This window comes from Psammomys obesus, unplaced genomic scaffold, assembly GCF_907164565.1.
Source record: "Psammomys obesus unplaced genomic scaffold, mPsaObe1.curated_primary_1811, whole genome shotgun sequence".
Taxonomy (NCBI): Eukaryota; Metazoa; Chordata; class Mammalia; order Rodentia; family Muridae; genus Psammomys; species Psammomys obesus.
The window spans coordinates 9,695,427-9,714,095 of record NW_026596117.1 but is presented as its reverse complement, the minus strand read 5'-3'; the positions used below and the strand labels follow the sequence as shown (position 1 = coordinate 9,714,095).

At 47.1% G+C, this 18,669-nt stretch overlaps 2 protein-coding genes across 2 annotated transcripts in view; one reads left to right on the top strand and one right to left on the bottom strand.

Annotated features, from left to right (window-relative positions):
• Positions 1-363, top strand: part of Polr2b (RNA polymerase II subunit B) — a 39,785-nt gene extending 39,422 nt beyond the window's left edge. The window contains exon 25 of the mRNA XM_055629229.1: positions 114-363. Within this exon, the coding sequence (XP_055485204.1) occupies positions 114-203 (90 nt within the window). The 3' untranslated portion in view covers positions 204-363. The remainder of the gene's footprint in view (positions 1-113) is intronic.
• Positions 285-18,669, bottom strand: part of Igfbp7 (insulin like growth factor binding protein 7) — a 23,718-nt gene continuing 5,333 nt past the window's right edge. The window contains exons 2-5 of the mRNA XM_055629230.1: positions 8,317-8,426; positions 3,438-3,554; positions 2,744-2,870; positions 285-543 (exon numbers count right to left, since the gene is read on the bottom strand). Of these exons, the coding sequence (XP_055485205.1) occupies positions 524-543; positions 2,744-2,870; positions 3,438-3,554; positions 8,317-8,426 (374 nt within the window). The 3' untranslated portion in view covers positions 285-523. The remainder of the gene's footprint in view (positions 544-2,743; positions 2,871-3,437; positions 3,555-8,316; positions 8,427-18,669) is intronic.

Sequence of the window (18,669 nt, the reverse complement as noted above, 5' to 3'; positions counted from 1 at the left end):
ATAGGACATGCACGTGGCCCACTTCCTCAGAGAGAGCCAAATGTTTCTGCTTTTCTGGGGTAGAATGGAGTCTGATGCCGTTCTGCTGATTACTATTCCTTTTCTCTCCGCAGATCTCTTTGGTGCGAATGCCTTACGCGTGCAAACTGTTGTTCCAGGAGCTCATGTCCATGAGTATCGCACCTCGGATGATGAGCGTTTAATTCTGTCACACGGTCATGGCGAGATACTATAAATATTAGTATCTTGTGTCTGTGATTGTTGTTTTTAAAAAACGACAAAAATTTACTGTTGTGATAAGAATTTTATTTGTTTTGTTTAAAGCTATGCATGCTTTTTCTGTAAATAAATTTTTGTAGATAGTCTTGATGTGTTATTTTTGATTTCTCTGTGTAAAACCAGCTGGCTGTAATAAAGTGTTAGTGGATTAGGTTAAAAGAAACTTGTCAGGCAAGAGTAGGGGTTATAGTTGTCAGTTGTCTGTGAGCACCTTTAGCTGGAGAGGCTAGTGTATTTTGCACGTTTATAGCTGAGCACCTCCACCTGTTGAAGAAAGAAATAAAAATTAGTACATACATGCACACAATTGGCAGTCAATGAGAATGTTAAATGATGTGGCTGTCAGGCAAGGGCATGGTAATGTGCCTGTAGACCCACGTTCAGGATAGGGTAGGAGGATTGTTAAAACCCAGGAGTTAAAGGCCAGCCTTCGCAACTTAGGGAGACCCCCTCCACCTGTTCTCTCATCCCTCATCTCTCTCTCTTCGTCTAAGAAAGTTTTCTCACTATGTAGCCCAGATTTAATCTTGAACTCATGTCTCCTGCCTCAGCCTCCCAGGTGCTGGGATTGCATGCATGTGCCTGAGACTTAATCCTTTAAAGAAGACAAACAAGGGCCTCTGCAGTTAAGAGCACTGGCTGCCCTTCCTGAGATCTTGGGTTTGATACCTCCTACCCACATGGCAGTTAGTTCTTGACTATCTGTAACTCCAGTCTTGAGGGATCTGATACCCTCGTCTGGCGTCTGAGGGCACTGTATGCACCTGCTGTGGACTTATATTCAGGTAAACCGCCCAGATGCATTACAAAGTGAGGGGGTGTCAATCCCCTGTCAGAGGACCCTCTGTAGTAGGCTCCCATCCTGTCTCCTCTCTTCCACCACTTCAGAGTGCAGGGATTCTAATGGAGGAAGAGAGGTGTGGGGATAGAGGGACATGGAGGGGCCAGGAGACCCACAAGGAGAACAACAAAGCTAAAGGATCTGAGGCCACGGGGTCCTGCAGAGACTGATGCGCCTACTGAGGACCATGCATGGAAAGGACCTAGACCCCTGCTCAGAGATGTGGCTGATGGGCATCTCAGTCTCCATGTCGATCTCTGGCTGAGGGGAGCAGGGGCTGCCTCTATCATGAATTCAGTTGCCTGCTCTCGGATCACTCGCTCCTGATGATACAGGTCACAGAGGAAGAGGATCCAGGCAGTCCTGATGAGACTTAATAAGCTATGGGCAGATGGCAATAATGGAGAACTCCCCCTTTCAGTGGACTAGGAGAAGGGGATGGGGGGAAAGAGGGAGGGAGGGAGCTTCAATTGGGATATATAATAATAAATTGTGAAGGAAAAATAAAAATTATAGAGAAGTGGGGCTGCTCAAAAAGGAAAACAAAAACAGGCTTAAAGGGTGTATGAGTAATTACATAAATGGCATGCTGGAGTGCCCTATGGTGTGTGAGCTATGTAGTTTCAAATCTGAGAGCCAATGCTGCTGTGTTGGTTATGTGTGAAAGGGGAGCTTTGCCATAAACGTGGAAGAGCATATTTTTCAAGTTCAAGGCTAGAGGGGCTAAGGAAGTCCACAGCCCAGCTCTTACTCAACGGTAGAAGAGCGATGTTCTAGAGCTGAGATTTCAACTGGCGACCCAGCCCTCAGCTGTTCCCCGCCATCCGACCAAAGACACTGTGGCTTGGTAACTCCTTTTGCTGCACAGCTGGGCAATCTGCACAGGGAAATGGTCTAACAAATGCTGACAGTTTAGTTCTTTGTCTGAGGGAGTGTGTCGTCAGATGTCACTCAGTAGAGCTGTCTGTGAAGTGACACCACTGTGATACCACAGGATAGGCTTTTTTGGGGGAAACTTTTTAGGAGGGACGTGGGACAACTGCACATTTGCCAACCTGCTCTCTTTTCTAGCTTTTTTCTTTTAAGGTTCATTTTTATTTCTTAGTTATGCTGTGTGTGTATGTTATGTGACTATATGGCATGTGTGGGGCCGCCTTTGGAGGCCAGAAGAGCACATAGGATCCTCTGCTGTTGGAGTTACAGGCAATCGTGAGCTGTCCACATGGGTAGTGGGAACTGAACTCACTTCCCCTGGGAGGGCTATACATGTCTAACTTTTTTTTTTTTTTTTCTTAAGAGCTCAATGTGAAGGACCAAATTGACCATGATTACTTCCTTTTAAATAAAGAGTGAATATAATAGTCATAGCACAAAGAGAAAATGCCACATAGAGAGAAGTTACAGGAATCCTATGGGAGATGAGGAGAGAGCGTCTAAGTCATACTGGCCCTCAGCCACCTACACGTTCTCTTGGACGCATGTCATCTGGCTTTAATTATGTGCGCTTGCTGCCATTCTAGATTTGTACGTTTCAGGATTTTATTAGTAGTTATGTGTGTTACCTTCATATTCGACTATTAGGCTAAACCCCACTCATTTAAAATGGCGAGATGGCTTACATACCTTTCTTCACTGGTATTTCATGTAAGGCATCAACCACGGTGATTTTGGCTGATGCTGAAGCCTCTCCTTGGGAATTGGATGCATGGCACTCATACTCTCCAGCATCTTCCTTACTTAGAGGAGATACCTGTGAAACAGAAGGGCTCTGTAGTTCTCTGAGGAGGTCACCTCTCCTTTTCAGGGACTTCCATTACACCTAGGGCTTCCATGACGAGCTGAGGGTTGGGAGTGGAGCTGCTATTAGAGGCAGTGAAGCCCGATGCCAGGGCTACCGTATTCCAATGTCATGCGCGTCTGTTGATCACAACATGAAAGTTAAAATTCGGCTGGGTGCTCACACCTGCTGGAGGGGAAGCCTTGGTAGGTGCTGTGATCGAATACCCGCAGAATCAAAACAAAACATTTGTGGTCAAGCAAAACCACATGTGTTTAACCAATAACTGCAATGCCTAACGCATTCCGTTCTGTGTGAGGATTCTGCTCTGAGCCTAAGCAAACAGAATCCTCTTCATGCATTTTTTTTTTTTCCCTAAAACAAAGTAACTTCAGCTCCCTCATATTAGTCCTATCTGCAACACATGCCAGGCTGCTCCGAAGAAATAGGAGAAAAAAAAATTTTAGGCAGGCAGCCAGTCAGTCACCTTTGCCAAACCCTTGTGTCCACACCTGAAGGTGAAAACCATTGCCAGCTTACCAGCACCCAGCCAGTTACTTCATGCTTTTCTGGACCACCTCGGGTCTGAATGGCCAGGTTTTCCCGGTCACCAGGCAAGAGTTCTGTCCTCTGAACTCCAGAGCGATCCCTTTTTACCTGGGAAAACAAAAGGAGAGTCTTAGTTCTCTCCGAGAAACCATCAAGTTGCAGGCATTGCTCACCAGACTTGGTAATTAGATCCTATCCAGCAATTTACTCAGATTTACTTCCTTTTCTGAATATTTAGCAAGCAGAATTGTTTCTTCCTGCCAAGTTTATCTAATGAATGTGTTTATTTTTTTTTTATTTTTTATTTTTGAGGTTGGGTCTTACTTTGTAGCCTTGCTGCCTGGAACTCTCTGTATAGACCAGGAAGATCTGTTTGCCTCTTTCTCCCAAGTGCTGAGATTAATGGTGTATACCACCACACCTGGCTTTTAAACAGTATGTTTTAAGCATTTTTTGGAAAACTTATGGAGTGTGTGAGCATGGTCATCCTGCAAGCTGCCTTCACTAACTGCCCTTGGACAGTTTGGTCCTTGGTACCAAGGTCCTTGGTACCTTGGGCCTTTCTTTGTCCGACATGCCATGTTTCACTGGCAAGCTGTCACAAAATGCTAGTTTGATGTTTGAGACCTTGTTGGGAGCTCTTCCTGTAACAACCTCATCAAAGAAAAGCAGCGGCTGGAATCCAGAGCCAAGTCTCCCACCTGCTCCGAGGGCTAAGGAATCATTAAACAGTTGCTGAAAACCTGAGATCAGACATGCCCATCACATGCTGCTGTTCTGACAGAAAACCTGCCATGTCTCCGTTCATACCATGAGGAGATTCAGAAGCCTGTGGGTGAAAGGGAAATTCACCTCCCTTGGTTCATGTCCAGTCCTTACTTCGTGTCTGTCCTTCCCCGCCTATCTTAAAGATCAAAGTATGTTAATAACAACTTAGGAAAATATGTAAAGAACACAAGGAAAAGTTTTTTTGTTTGTTTTGGTATAGATATAGTAGCTCAGTTTCAGTACAAATATTTTAAGGCTTGTAATAACAATTTATTTAAAAACTACATGAGACAGTTTTCTTTCATTCTATCTAGGCCTCTGTAAGAGCCAAGCCAGTGCTTATTTTGAGCGTCTTTGTTATGAAAAGGCCTAACAGTGTCAGGAGTTTTCTTTTCCTTCTATAATAAAGCAGATGTTAGGCTCATTTTTTTTCTAGGCTTTTCCCAATACTGAGAGAAAACCAGGTATTTAGTGTCTCAAATGAAAGCTAGGAAGACATGCATAAATAGGCCTTTTTCCCCCTTGAATTTCCCAAGCAGCTGGTGAAACAATTTATGTTAATAAAATAGGTGATATTTTGAGAGAAGTATTTGACTCAAAGGTTAAAGCACTCTGATTAGTGTTCTTATGTATCAGCAGAGCCTGTAATCTCAGCACAGTGTAGGCAAAGACCAGTGGATCCTTGATGCTAGCTGGCTATCCAGGTTAGCATGCACACACGTGCAGGCACGGGAGTGCGCGCACGCACGCACACACGCACACACACACACACACACACACACACACACACACACTCCACACACCCTGACAAAAGGAATTATTATTATTATTAGAGACAGAGTTTTTCTCTGTGTAGCCCTGGTGTCCCGGAACTTGCTCTGAAGACCAGGCTGTCCTGAAACTCCCAGATCCACCTGCCTTTGCCTCCCAAGTGCTGAGATTAAAGGCGTGTGCTGGCGCCACCAGCGCCGTTGTCCTGTGACAAAAAACAAAACAAAACAAAAAGGTTATCACAAATGGCCAACTGGGGAAGAGAGAGCAGAAGTCACTTAGCCATCTAGCTATTTTCATCTGTTTTGTAGGGTCTCTTGATATACAGATCAGGTTAGCTTCAGACTCACCATCCTCCTGTCTCAACCTCCCCAGAACACATACCATGACACCTGGCTCTGAGTGTAGTTTGGTTGTAACAGATTCTTCCAGAAAAGGGTCTCCTGGAGTGGTGTCAGAGGCAGTTGTGGGGTGCCTGATGTGGGTGCTGGAAGCACTGATCCACACAGTCCTTGCACTCTCAACTCTCCGGCTTCTTCCCAGACTGTTGGGCTTATAAGTGTTGCCATCGCATTGTCCAGCCTCTAACACTGTTTTATCCAAACTCTGTTTTTGTTCTTAAAGCAGATTTGAAAGCGCATGCGGTCCGCCTGTGTTCCTAACAGTCTGGATGCAGAGTTGTGGAGAGGACGCCAATGGCCTATGTAACCATCTGGATCAGCGGCTTTTCAGGTATTTTGCTGTGGCCCAAACAGTGTGATGCTTTTTAAAATACATTGTGATTTGGGACATATGAAAGTATTATATGGCACATTAATAAGTAGGAAATGTGATGCCTTGACACATTTTCTTATGAAAACACTTGATAGCAAGTGGCTGGCCTTAAACTTAAACTGGCTGAGGATACTCTGAACTTCTGGTGATCTTCCTGTCTTTTTTTTTTTTTAATTTAATTAAATTTTTTATTATTAGTTACATTTTATTAACTCTGTATCCCAGCTGTATCCCACTCCCTTATTCCCTCCCAATCCCACCCTCCCTCCCTCATCTCCTCCCTGCCCCTTTCCAAGTCTGCTGATTGGGGAGGACCTCCTCCCCTTTCATCTGACCCTAGTTTATCAGGTATCTTCAGGACTGGCTGCAAAGTCCTCCTCTGTGGCCTAGCAGGACTGCTCCTCCCTTGGAGGTTGGGGATGTCAAAGAGCCTGCCATTGAGTTCCTGTCAGAAATAGTCCTTGTTCCCCTCACTATGGGAAACCAATTGGTTACTGAGCTACCACGGGCCACATCCGAGCAGAGGTTCTAGGTTATATCCATACATGGTCCTGGTGGAGTGTCAGTCTCAGAAAAGACCCCTGTGCCCAGATATATTTGGTCCTTGTGGAGCTCCTATCCTCTCTACGTCATACTAACTCCTGCTTCTTTCATATGATTCCCTGCACTCTGCCGAAGGTTTGGTTATGAGTCTTAGTATCTGCTTTGAAACACTGCTAGGTAGAGTCTTTCTGTCTTTACCTCTTGAGAGCTGGGACGACAAGCCATGTGCCACCATGGCCTGGACAGGTCATGCTAGGGATGAGACCCAGGGCCTCATACATGCTAGGCAAGCACTCTACCATCCGAGTGTGGTTCCACCCACAGAGGCCACAGCCTTAGAGCTCCTGTCTAGCATGCATTGCAAAAACAAACAACAAACAAGGACTCAAGAACTGGAAACCTTTGTTTCAGTTCCCGTCTCTAACCCCTAGCTCCCACCTCTGTTCCTAGGGACCTGCCCTATGGAGACACCAAAAACTTCAAAGATGAAGTAGTCACACAGCCAGGCTTGAAAACCTTCTTCTCTGCAAGATTTGGCAATAAGGGTACAAAGTTAGGGTCCTCCTTGAGTCACTCTGGCGTCTCGTTTTATAAACTCGTTGGGGTCCCATAAAGAAGCAAAGAGCTTCTTGCCGGTTTTCCTTGCAAACTAGCGGCCCCTCGCCTGCTCCTCACAAGCCACTGAGCTCAAATAGCTGTCTGGGGAAAGGCTTAGGTGAACACTTAGCTGCCATGCCTTGCTCCCTTTCCATGTCTCTTTCCTAAGCACAATTTACACTGGCAAAATTCCACTATTCCATTTCATCTGTGAAGGACAGTTGTACTAGATAGAACTGGGTCATCGGTCTGCTGTAGGAGAACTGGGTCACCTCTGCCCACACCGTGGTCCAGGCGTTTCCTGGTGGTTTCGTAGTGGCCGCCTCCCTCTGGCCACACGGGGGCGCTAGAGGCTGCCGGGAGCCCCCATCCGTTCTCACCAGGCAGCTGGGAAAACTTTGCTGCCTTTGAGGTCTTTAAGCTGTGATGGAAATTCCGCCCTCTGCGGAGGAAGCTTTCTGAAGGAGAAAGTGAGGCCGACAGGTTGAGAAAGAGATCGAGAATTCCAGTCCTGATCACTTTTGGGTGCCCGGAGGCAGGAATTACCTTATTTTTCTTTTCTCTCTTTCTCTCTTTCTCTCTTTCTCTCTTCCTTCCTTCCCTTCCTTCCTTCCTTCCTTCCTTCCTTCCTTCCTTCCTTCCTTCCTTCCTTCCTTCCTTCCTTCCTTCCTCCCTCCCTCCCTCCCTCCCTCCCTCTTTCCTTCTTTCTTTCTTTCTTTCTTTCTTTCTTTCTTTCTTTCTTTCTTTCTTTCTTTCTTTCTTTCTTTCTTTCTTTCTTTTCCCCTCGGCTATATGAACTGAATTTCTACAACCTGTTACAGGAGAGGCTTCTGACCAAGGGGCCAAAAACCCAAGCAGAGTCCCAGAGTCCCAGCCCCACGGACCAAGCAACAAGCACAGAAAATATTGAGACTGTCGTCCATTTTTGAGCTTGCTGAAGAAGCAAACTAGCTAAAAAGGGGTGTGTAAGGGGTGTGTGGCTTTGCTGTTTTACTTAAGCTAACTTTCCTCTTTTGGCATGAGCTTGAGGATTTTTTTTCCCTTCACTTTATAGACCCTCATATGTGGCCCTGCCACCATGGACTGAGTGTTGGCACCATGCCTTTCCTGCTGTGTAGACTGTGACCCTCTGAACCTGGAGGCGCCAATAAACCTTTCCTCCCTTGAAAGTTTCTGCCAGGTGTTCCGGTCACAGCAATGCACAGCGAGCTAGAACGGAGGCTTTAGGTGTTCATCATGAGTCTTTGAGTTCCCAGGGCTCCCTGCTTGGTGCTGCAGAGGCGGCATCAGTTGCCACAGGCTTCACCTCCTCAGAGGCAGGCAGCAGAGCGGCTGAATGGCGCCTTCCTACCGCCCTGGGCCACGCAAGAGAAGCTTTGCAGGTTGCACGACGTGTTCTGAATCCCACACTACTAACCTTGTTCCAGATGAGGACAGGGGTTGGGATTCCGATGACTTCGCAGCTCAGGTACACCTTGGCGCCTGTGACATTCCAGATGTCCTTGGGGGGTGTCACTATGGAAGGACCTACAAGAGAAGGCAAGACAAGGCAAGTCCAGCGTTTGGTAGCTCAGCAGCGGTCAGCAGCCTAGCAGGCAAGTACGTGTTTATGAGGCTCGCTCCTCTGTGGATAATCAGAGGCATCTCAAAGGCCAGCCGAGCAGGCTTCTTCCTGTCGCCAGCGAGACAGTACACTCTTTTTAGGGAAGGCAAGAATTGAAATAAGCAAACCAGCACACACAACAACAAACACAATTAGCAGGAAAAATCTGTTGTTGACTAAATTGTCTTCTTTTCCCCAGCCAAGCTTAAACGAGTTTTATTTTACCAGCTGTTTTGCATTAGCTGGGAGTTTTCCATTAACACAGAGAAATTTCAGTTCTGAACTGCCTGATGTTTCCCTTCCGTTGTTTACCGGCATCTTTATTTGGAGGATAGTGCTGACAGACAACCACTCCTTGTTATAACAGTAGGGGAAAAAATATCTAGGAGGTTATTTGAAAAAGCCCTGAGGGCACCCAGGCAATCTTGTTTGTGTAAGATTCAAGGGGACCAGTCCTGGGGATTGGCGGGAGGTACAGAAGGGGCCTGGGTGTCAGGGAGGGCAGTGGGAGGGTCTTTCTGCTAGTGGAGGAGGCAGATGCTCAAAGTAGTAGCTGCCTTCGGCTGGGACCAACCCCCCAGAGAGAGGGCAGAAAGGGGCAGTTCCAGGGTTCTCAGTGGCTGGGTTCCCAGCAGGGAGCATTGGTACAGGGAAGGCACATGCTGAAGAGAGTGAGCAGGTCTGGGGGCTAGTCAAGAGGGGCCAGATGATACCTCTCCATCCTCCGGGTTCTGGAACTCAGTAATCAATTACCCTTTCTTCTGCAGCTCCCATGACTACAAAAGCCCTTACTCAGAATCGGCCCATGGCGGGCATCCTTTTTGCTGGGCCTGCCTATCTGGGACCGGCTGGTGCTGAACCAGCCTGTGTATGGGTGACAGAGGTCTCAACTCACGTCCTCAGGCAGGGCTCTACCCACGGAGCCACCTCTCCAGCCCACACACCTCCTTTTTAGTGGAGCAATTACTATTTCCCATCTACCGAGTTTGAATGCCAGGTTTCAGCCACCAGGGCCCTTTCAGAGAGACTTGGAACAGTGCACCTTAGAGGGAGACACAGAGCTGGGAACCTGGGTTCCCACAGGAGCTGTGGCTGCAGAGCTAGACTCGCCCCCTGGATGTTTAGCCTTGCTAGACTCCGCCCCCTGGATTTTTAGCCCTACTTCTGGAATGAGTAAGTTAATTATCCACTCTGTATGGGACTTCAAGCCTAGTTAAATCTAACTTCAGGGTCATCTTGCACCGGGGTCCTGGGAAAGGCGCAACCTTCCTCTCTTGGCCTGGAAAGCTTTCTTGCACAATCAGCATTCACAGGACATGGAATCTCCCTTCCTTCTATTTCCAGTGCATATTAATGTCTTGAGACTGCAAGGAAATGACCCTGGTATGCAAGATTTTCTCACTCATCTCAAGGATTAGAAACGTAAAAAAAAAAAAAAAAAAAAAAATCTCTTGGGATGTTTTTAATTTTTCTCCCTTTGTAAGAATGTACAAAACAATTACGGTTTCGAAAGCTCTAAATATATTTCATGCTTCCTTCTCTAGGAATCATGGGCCCTGGTAGGAAGCATACACCTAGGAGTACTGGCCTTTTTGTCGCAAGGGTGGGCACGGGGAACAGAGCTAGGCTGTGTTTATATGTATGTTTCTGGCCTTGTCTCAGACGTTTCCTAGTTGAATGCCCTGATGTAGACTGTGGGACCTGCCCTCTCCCTAGCTTCCTCTTGGCTTCTGAGACCCCAAGGCTTGGACGCCACACAACCGGATCTGGCTGGCCTTTGAAGGCCTTTCTCCCACCTCTGGGAGGGTCTCCCCTGCTGCTCTGTCCTTTCTAGACAGGCTGGGTCGGCCTGACTCACACCTCAAGGGATCTCCAGAGGTTGTTCTGGGAAGAACATACCAGAGCTGGGGGTGGGGGTGGGGCAAAGCTGCCGCTCACGTAGCAAAGCCCCACAGGAATGGTTCTATTGTAAGACTCGCCTGAACACCCGTGGATTCTACCAACACAAAGTCAAGTGGGAAACGCCACCCCCTGCCCCCAACTACTATGAGGTGTATTGGTTACTTCAAGTGTTCAGAATTCTTTCCATTCACATTGCTCAGAGCTTCTACCGTCTACCTATCAGGCTGCCTAGATCCTTGCTGCTTCCTGGTCTGGGAACTTCCTCGGAATAAGCAGAGGAACTGTGAACCATATCCCATTCCCCATCCCAATAACGGAGACTGAATTTAGAATCTCATACATTCTAGGCAAGCACTCTACCACTGGGCTATACCCCTAGACATCTTTTTAAATTTTTTGAGACAGGCTATTTTGATTCAGATGTCCAGACTGGCCTCAAACTCACTCTGTAACCCAGGCATGCCTTGAACTTGGGATCCTCCTGCCTCAAACTCCTCCATAGCTGGGACTACAGGCCTGCATGACCAGCGTGGGCTGGGAAACTCCTGGTAAAGGCACAATGAGGATTCTAGAAAGATGTGTGGTGTCGGTGAGAAGAGATATAGGAAGGACTTACTGCTGACCCAGGGACACCAACAGGGTAAGTCCTGTGTGGAAGGAGAGGATGACACAGAACTGCTGGCTGATAAAACAGTCCCCCCACCCAGCCAGGCAGGAAGGTCATCTTCCACTGCCAACAGTCATCTTCTATTCTCTGTGTACCCTAGAGTTCAGTTCGCAAACGCCCTGTTCTGCTTCAGCTCAGTGTCCTTTATTATCTTTATCAAATAACTTGTCTTTCCACTCCTTCTTCCTAGAAAGCCAAAGAAGATTTAGAATGTACGTCTGTCTCAAAGAAAAGGCATAAGAAAGGAAGGAAGGAAAAAAGAAAGGAAAAAAGATAAATTTTAATTCACTTTCAGCTGATTTTCTGAAGCGAAATTCTCAAAATCAGTTCTCAAGGCCAGTTCATGAGTCACGATGTTGGCATCTAAGTTATCCTCTGTGTCTAAAAAGGAAAATCCCACATTTTCTTTTCAATGCATAGGGACAAACCCAAGATAAATCTAATTATTTGCGTACCCATGCTCTTGTTCCACTAGGGATTTAACGGTCGTAAGCATCTGTCTAGCAAATATCCTGTCTATAGGATGTCTGACTGTTCACTGTCCTTTTCTTCACTTACTCACCCAGGCGACTAAGAGCCAAGCTGCCAGGGTGCTGCCAGGCATGAGGAAATGTCCACCACAAGGCTCTCTGTACCTCAGGCTCATTCATATTTCACTATCTCAGGTGTCTGTGTCCTAACCAGGCCACATGTCTTTGCTCTCTTACCTGCAAAACTCAGTTAATTCTCATTCATTCTCCTTTGCTTCCCAATAATGCATATCTATGTTTCAAGTTCATTTCCTTATTTTAAAAAATTACCATTGCCCTCAAATCTTAGATGATTTTTTTTTAATCATTCTTTGAAGGGAAAGAAGAGGGAGGGATGAAGTGGAAGACAGGGAGAAGAAAGAAAAGCCAAAATGAAAAAAGACAACCAGCTCCTTGGTGGATCTGCAGCGAGGAATCATATCCAACATTTGGAAGAAAGCTATAATTTAACTAACAAATCAGTGTCACCTTAAAAGTACCTAGAAGCAGTTAGAGGTCTCCTGTAAATTCTGTTTGCATCTGTATTGTCTCCTCTAATAAAGTTCCAGATAAATGACTCAGACTACCAGGTTACCATAAGGACATTCTCTTATGACCCAAGAGTAACTGGGTCTTGAGATGTTACCAAAAATACAGAGATGGAAGAATTACAGAACACTGCAGCTTGGTCCTGCAGAAGCCGGAAAAGGCTGTTTTCACACATCACAGAGGACACAGAGGAAATGCAATTAATTTCAACTCTCACCGGCAGTTCATGTGAGCTGTTTTATATAAAGTTGTAAAAGAGAAGGTGGAGTTAAAACCCACCATCCTGTAAGGTGAAAGCACAGGGAGGGACGATGCTCATGAAGTATGTGAACATACTTAGCCTCCTGTAGAACACAGAGCCCTGCCCATGACCTGAGCTGTCCCCAACACACCAGCGTCGCTTGGAAAGAGAATGCTTGGCTCTGGATCCTTGCTGATGACTTTAGACAAAGCACTGAGCCATTTGTACAGAATAAGAAGTTAGGGCCTCTAGAGAGGGTACCTATCATGAATGTTCTAGAACACAGTCGATAACACGAAGGTTTTTTTGGATCGACTGCCTGGTTCTGGACGTTAATGGAATGCAGACAAATCAAGTAGAGTTCTGTATTGCACGTTGTGCATGATTTGTTAACCTAGTTTACTCTCCCAGGGATGGAAATATGGAGCCTACTAAAACATCGCCTACTACACAATCAGCTACTTTTTAAAATCTAGAACGTCTGAGCAGAAGACGTCAGAAGTTTAGTTTTGAGGCTGAATATGTAGTCTACCTAATCTAGAAGATGGTCAAAAATAGAATTCTCCCTTAAAGGATCTGTCTTCCAACATCACATTTGGCCACATGACTTGGCTTTACTACATTTCTCGTTCCCTCCGTTATCTCTGATTTCTTCCCCTAACAATCCACTCTTCCTCCCTCTATCCGGGACGACTCTTCCTTCTTACCTTTTCCCTTTTTTTGAAGGCTGAAATCCCACCTCCCTTGGGCATTTTTAAAGCTGCTGTCCCCACACAGTTCTTCTCTAAGGTCCCGTTGAGCTTAGCCTGTGTCCCCCCACAAGGCTTAACATATCATTTTCCTCTGGTGCTTTCTAGGCTGGACTCATGAGGATGCCAGGGTTCCGATGGCATTTGAACAGCCAGGAACTGTGAAATCAGATGTCTTTTATTGTTGCAAGGAGAGAAAGCTGACACAGTGCTTGATGCAGTAGCAACCTCAGAATTCCCTGGCTAGACAAACAGAGCTGAGAAGATCAACACTGTCATGAAACGCCCATGTGCCACTGCTAAGCTACCGACCTGAGGTGATGTCACAGCCACCTCTTACCAGCTGGCTGATCATCCATCATGGTCTTGTTTAATTTTCCACTTGACTTTGTATTGCATTATGATATGCTTTTTGGCTGCTACCCACTAACCAACCAATTAGGACATGTCACCAGCAGATAGAATTAATTTGAACACTCACTCATCACTCAAAGCAAATTCTATAGGGAAGGGCTGTTCTACTGAGGAAAAAGCTTCGTAAGCTGCCCTCACATATGAAGCAGAGCATTCTGCGTGCCCGTGCTTAATATTTTCACATTATGCTGCCCGCTGTGTAGGTTAACACCGCAGGAACAGCTGGGTGTAAGGGCTTCTCTAAGTGAGGGTAGTTAGCAAACCACACTCACCTTGATTCTTAATGAGGTCAGGCTCATGGGGTATGGGCATTCATTCCAAATAAGTGGAAAGCGGGCCTTAAGGAAGATTTCATACTCCACACATGGAGGAGTCTCAGACTGCTTGGCAGAAGTCCCTAGATTGAGATGAGATTCCGATAACCCATCCAAGGGGGAAAAGATGAAACAAAAGTTTAAAACGGGAGAAGAATAGTAGGAAGGCACTAAGGCCAAGAGGGGGAAGGGGATGAAGCAGGAAGAAGCTTCCTGATATTAAGCAAGGGGAAGCAGCAACTGTACAGCTAATTAAAGAGCAGAGCCACCTGCCAAGGCAGGCCATTTTGGGAACTTCCAGAGGTGGAGTGATGCAGCGGCTGGTATGGGAATCCAGCACACGCACAGTCTCAGGGGGTCGGCTGAGGTCAGAAAAGGGAGGAGAAGATGCGGCTAGATCCTAAGCAGCACCGGGCCACGTGTAATTCAGAGTTTGAGGACGAGTCATATGGTTAAATAATAGCTCCCACTAGTCAGTAACACTGTAGCGTAAATAAAGCACTGAAACTCCAGGGTGGTCAGGCCCTGCCCAAATGCTGCCTGGTGGGAAAAGTGTGTAGAAGCGAGTCTTTTTCTTTCCCTAGAAATAAGATACTTGGGGGTGGCTCACCACATTCAGACCATGAGCCAAAATCCCAGGGGTGCGTGCAGTAAGCACTCAATACGCATTAGCATCAGCTGCTGCTCAGGATCTCGCCACTGACAGTCCTTTACTTCTCTGAACGAGGAGTGGCATATCAAAGGATGATTATGGAGGTCTGTGCAGGATGGGGATGCCCTGGGGACTAGGGGTCTGGAGGGCAAAGGAAGATGAAGATTTACCCAGCAGACCTTGTAGCGTGACCTAGTAACTGGGTAGCGGGGACAAGGGAAAAACTGGGGACATGAAAACTTAGAGGAGGCCACCATTCTCAGAACCGGAGCGGTGTCAGTCTGGACTGGAGCCAGGAATGATGGGTCTGGGTTTCTTTATTGCGCTGACACTTTAAACACTTGTTTTTAGTAACCACACAAAACAAAGAGTTTCCTCCTCACACTTACACACGTGTTTATCAGTGCAACCTGCCCACAGGCGCCCCCTCATCATCCTCCCTCAGATCTGTTGGATTTGGGCTCAGAACGTTTAGATTTTATGAGTTTGAGGCCCCACCTGACAGAGACAGGTGTCGGAAACTACAAAGAATTTGGAGGGTTGAGCTGCACTGCCAGGGCCAGGACCGCCCTGTATTAGCCTGGGAAGGCCATGCAGGCTCCTTCCTAGGGAAGGAGTCAGTCTTCACCCTCCCTCCCTACAGGGAATCCTATCAGGTGGCTGTGGCTCACTGGATCCATTCTAGCCGGTCCCCTGCCCCTGCCCAGCTGGAGAAATGGAAGCACCTCAGCCTTGTATTTGCAAGGCTGGTCCTTTTGAGGCCACATTATTCATTACAGCAAACCTAGTGACAGCGTACCCAGGCCTGGTAATGACATTTCCTGGTGGGCTTATGGTAAACCCCGAGTTAGTGAGACAGCCTGTTACAGCTCCAATGTTTGATGTTGAGAATCTCCTTCGGGTGTAGTGTAGCCTATTTTTTAACCCCTCAACAACAGACACAGTATTCAGATGTTTTCAAACTATGCATTTCACACTAGCTCCAAATCCCTTCCCAAGGTGAGTGCTGATCAGGCAATGAGGACAGAAAATTGCTTCTTGTGACCTGCTGCTTTTGAGGAGACCATATTTGATAGCATTTTCTTTCTTTCTTTCTTTTTTTTTTTTTTAAACTTATTCGTTTTTATTTTCTGTGTTGGTATTTTGACTGCATGTATGTCTGTGTGAGGGTGTCAGATCGCCTGGCACTGAAGTCATAGTCAGTTGTGATCTCCCATGTGGGTGCTGGGAATTGAAACCGGGTCCTCCGGAAGAGCAGACAGTGCTCTTAACCAAGGATCCATCTCTCCGGCCCCAATGGCATTTTCTTATTTCCTTCCCTTTTCTTGTGTGGATCTAGCACAAGTATAAGTGGGGTACTGACCAAGGGTCTGAATGCAGAGTCTGTCCCCTCAGCCTACTCCAGAATTTTCTAGGAGGGTCCGAGATCATCCTGTGGATGCTTTGGTCACATGTGATCTGGGGTCCTCCTTGGAGGGACCTTGCATTACATCAAACAAGGAACGTCCAGGTGAGTGAGGTAAGAGCTCCATTTGGTAGATGAGCTCCAACAGGTCTGGGCTGCAACCTTGCCAAGTTGGAGTCCTTAACTCCCACCTGAACACGTGCCTGTCTGATGTCCATACATGTTCAGTTAGGCTGGGTTTTATTTGGTGTGAGCAGATGGAAGAACTGACTCTACAAAGCGTGCCTTTCTGAGGGGACACTCCCTAGTTACCTGGGTGTTTCTTACTCGTATTAACATAACCCTGGAAATCACAGGCCTGGCCTGTCTGGACCATGACTGACCATAATCCAAGGTGTTAAGATATATAATCACCTTTTCCTATTCTGCAAGTGCAGAACTGCTTAGGGGAAGTTTCTACAGGAGGGTACTAAGAGCCAAGCCATATAGACATACAGTCCTTCCCGGTTCTTGGATATCTAGGAGGCTAGATAGTGAGCTTCCAAAACTCCACGTTTGTGAGTCTGTGGCAGTCCCATCCGTCCCCTCCCCACCTCCTCAGTCCTTAGGTATCCCGGAATCCTCTGGCACTGGAGGGACTCTCCGACCCACTGTGAGTGGGCTGACTAGGGAGGCTTGCCCATTTCAGAGCAGGCTTGGCACTGACTAGTAAGGGCTGCAGGCTGGTTACAAATAGATGTCCATGAACCCTCCTCCCTGGGGGAAATATGTATGGGCCTCCCGGATGGCTTGCAACATCAGCAGGGCTGGGGTGGTTGGAAAGACGGAAGAAAGCTGAAGTCTGAATTTACAGGAATCCCGTGAAACTGAGAACAATGGGTCATCAGTGGAGGATGAAGTTCCCCGGCACCCTGAGGGCTGGACCAGCCATGAGTGAGACTTTAGGAACCCTTGTGGATTCCAAAGCTAACAGGCTGACGGCTCCCGAAGCAGCCTTGAGACTCTGACTGTGCAGCAGAATCTGTTTCCAGAGGTTGTTCAGCCTCTGGATGGACCTGCTGGGGAGGTTCCAGCCACATAAGTATGGGCCACAGGACCTTAAACAGCGGGTGCTAATTCAGTTGCATATCGGACTTTCTTCTGAGCACCTGGGATGGGCCGCTTGCCCCGTTCTCACGTGCAGTATGGCCCTGGAAAGTTCATTGGGTGCCACAAGGCAGAAAGTAGTCAGAGAGGAAGACAGGTAGGAAGTTGGAAGGGAGGGAGGAAGGAATGAGGAGAAAGAACGGCCCTGGCTACTGCCGGGAGTGAGAAGCACAGTACCATTCCGGCCGTCTAAGTGTTGGAGGTGAATGGGGACAGCCCAGTGAGCTGGCTCTGGGTAACTCAATGGCAGCCCCAAAGCCTTTTCTGGCTGGTCTAGTTAACCTGTACAGGTGCAGTGGCCATCTGATCGCCGATGCTCCTTGTTAGAAGCAGTGGGCTTGCTGATGTTTCTGAGTCTTAGCCACTCTCCTTCTTGGCTATCTTTCATTTCTGTGAGTTAGAATCACTGGTTCTCAGGCTACCCCACCCTGCCCATTCCTGCCCTCTTGACTCCTGCTCTAGATTCTAAGTATAGATGAGGCTTCTTCCTTGTGAGCCTGAGGGTGCCAGGTATCCCCCCCTCTCCTGCTTTGTTCCTTTCCTGTTAGGGCACCTTCTGGCTTTGAGAGGACCAAGGTGTGGTGCAAAGAGGGACCAGGCTTCCAGAGGCACAACGGTTTGCCCCCCTCCCCAAACTGGCATTTGACTACCTCACTGACTGATGATTTACCCGCCAGGCTTTGGCCTCCTTCTCGGCCAGAGCTTCCATGCTTACAACTGCTTGGCAGACAATCCCAGACATGAATCAGCCGTGCATAACTGAGCTCTCCCTGTTCCCAGTGGTTTTCCATCCCAGCCTATGCCCTCTGGTTATTTTTGTCGTTCTGTGATGTCCACAAACCCATAAGCTCTCTATTATTTGCCCCAAGTCACATCTTTTGTTTTCTATTCTTTGCTGAAGTGTTCCCAGTTTTTTTTCCAGTTTCCTAGTAGGAGTTAGCATTTCTTCTTCCATGTTCTGCATTTTTTGCTGTTGTTCCCAAGGCTTCACTGGGGACAGAAGTTTTATTTCTCTTTTGTGGCTAACTCTTCTTGTGTAGGTCTTGGGCACGTTTGGAGCACGCTGCTGTGAGCTTGCTCTGTGTGTCTCTGTGATCTCCCTGTGTGTTTTGTCACAACTAGAAAACAGTTTTTTTGAGTGCCTTAAATTTAGGCTAGACCGGAACCTGAAATCTTCCTGCCTCAGCCTCCAGAGAGTGGGTGGGATTACAGGCCTGCAGCACCAGACCTAGATGGATGCTGTACTTTTAGAAGGACTAGGAACAACTACATGCAAAGTCCCCCAAAGGTCAGGTGGGCTGGGGTCCCTCACAGAGCCAGCCCTTTATCTGCTGGTTTTCCTTCTAGCACAAACACCATCTCTGACCTTGTAGCACTTGCTTAGGTAATTTCCTCATTAGACAGGTGGGATTTCACATGTCTTCTTTTAGAACAGCCACAATAAGGGGAAAACTCCTTTATAAATACAAGGGATCCAAATACACAAGGGATTCAAATACACAAGGGATTCAAATATTCTCCAAACTCTTGAAGTTGTAGCTTCACTTCTCTTAGATACATTCACACACACATGCTCGCGTGCGCACATACACACACACACACACACACACACACACACA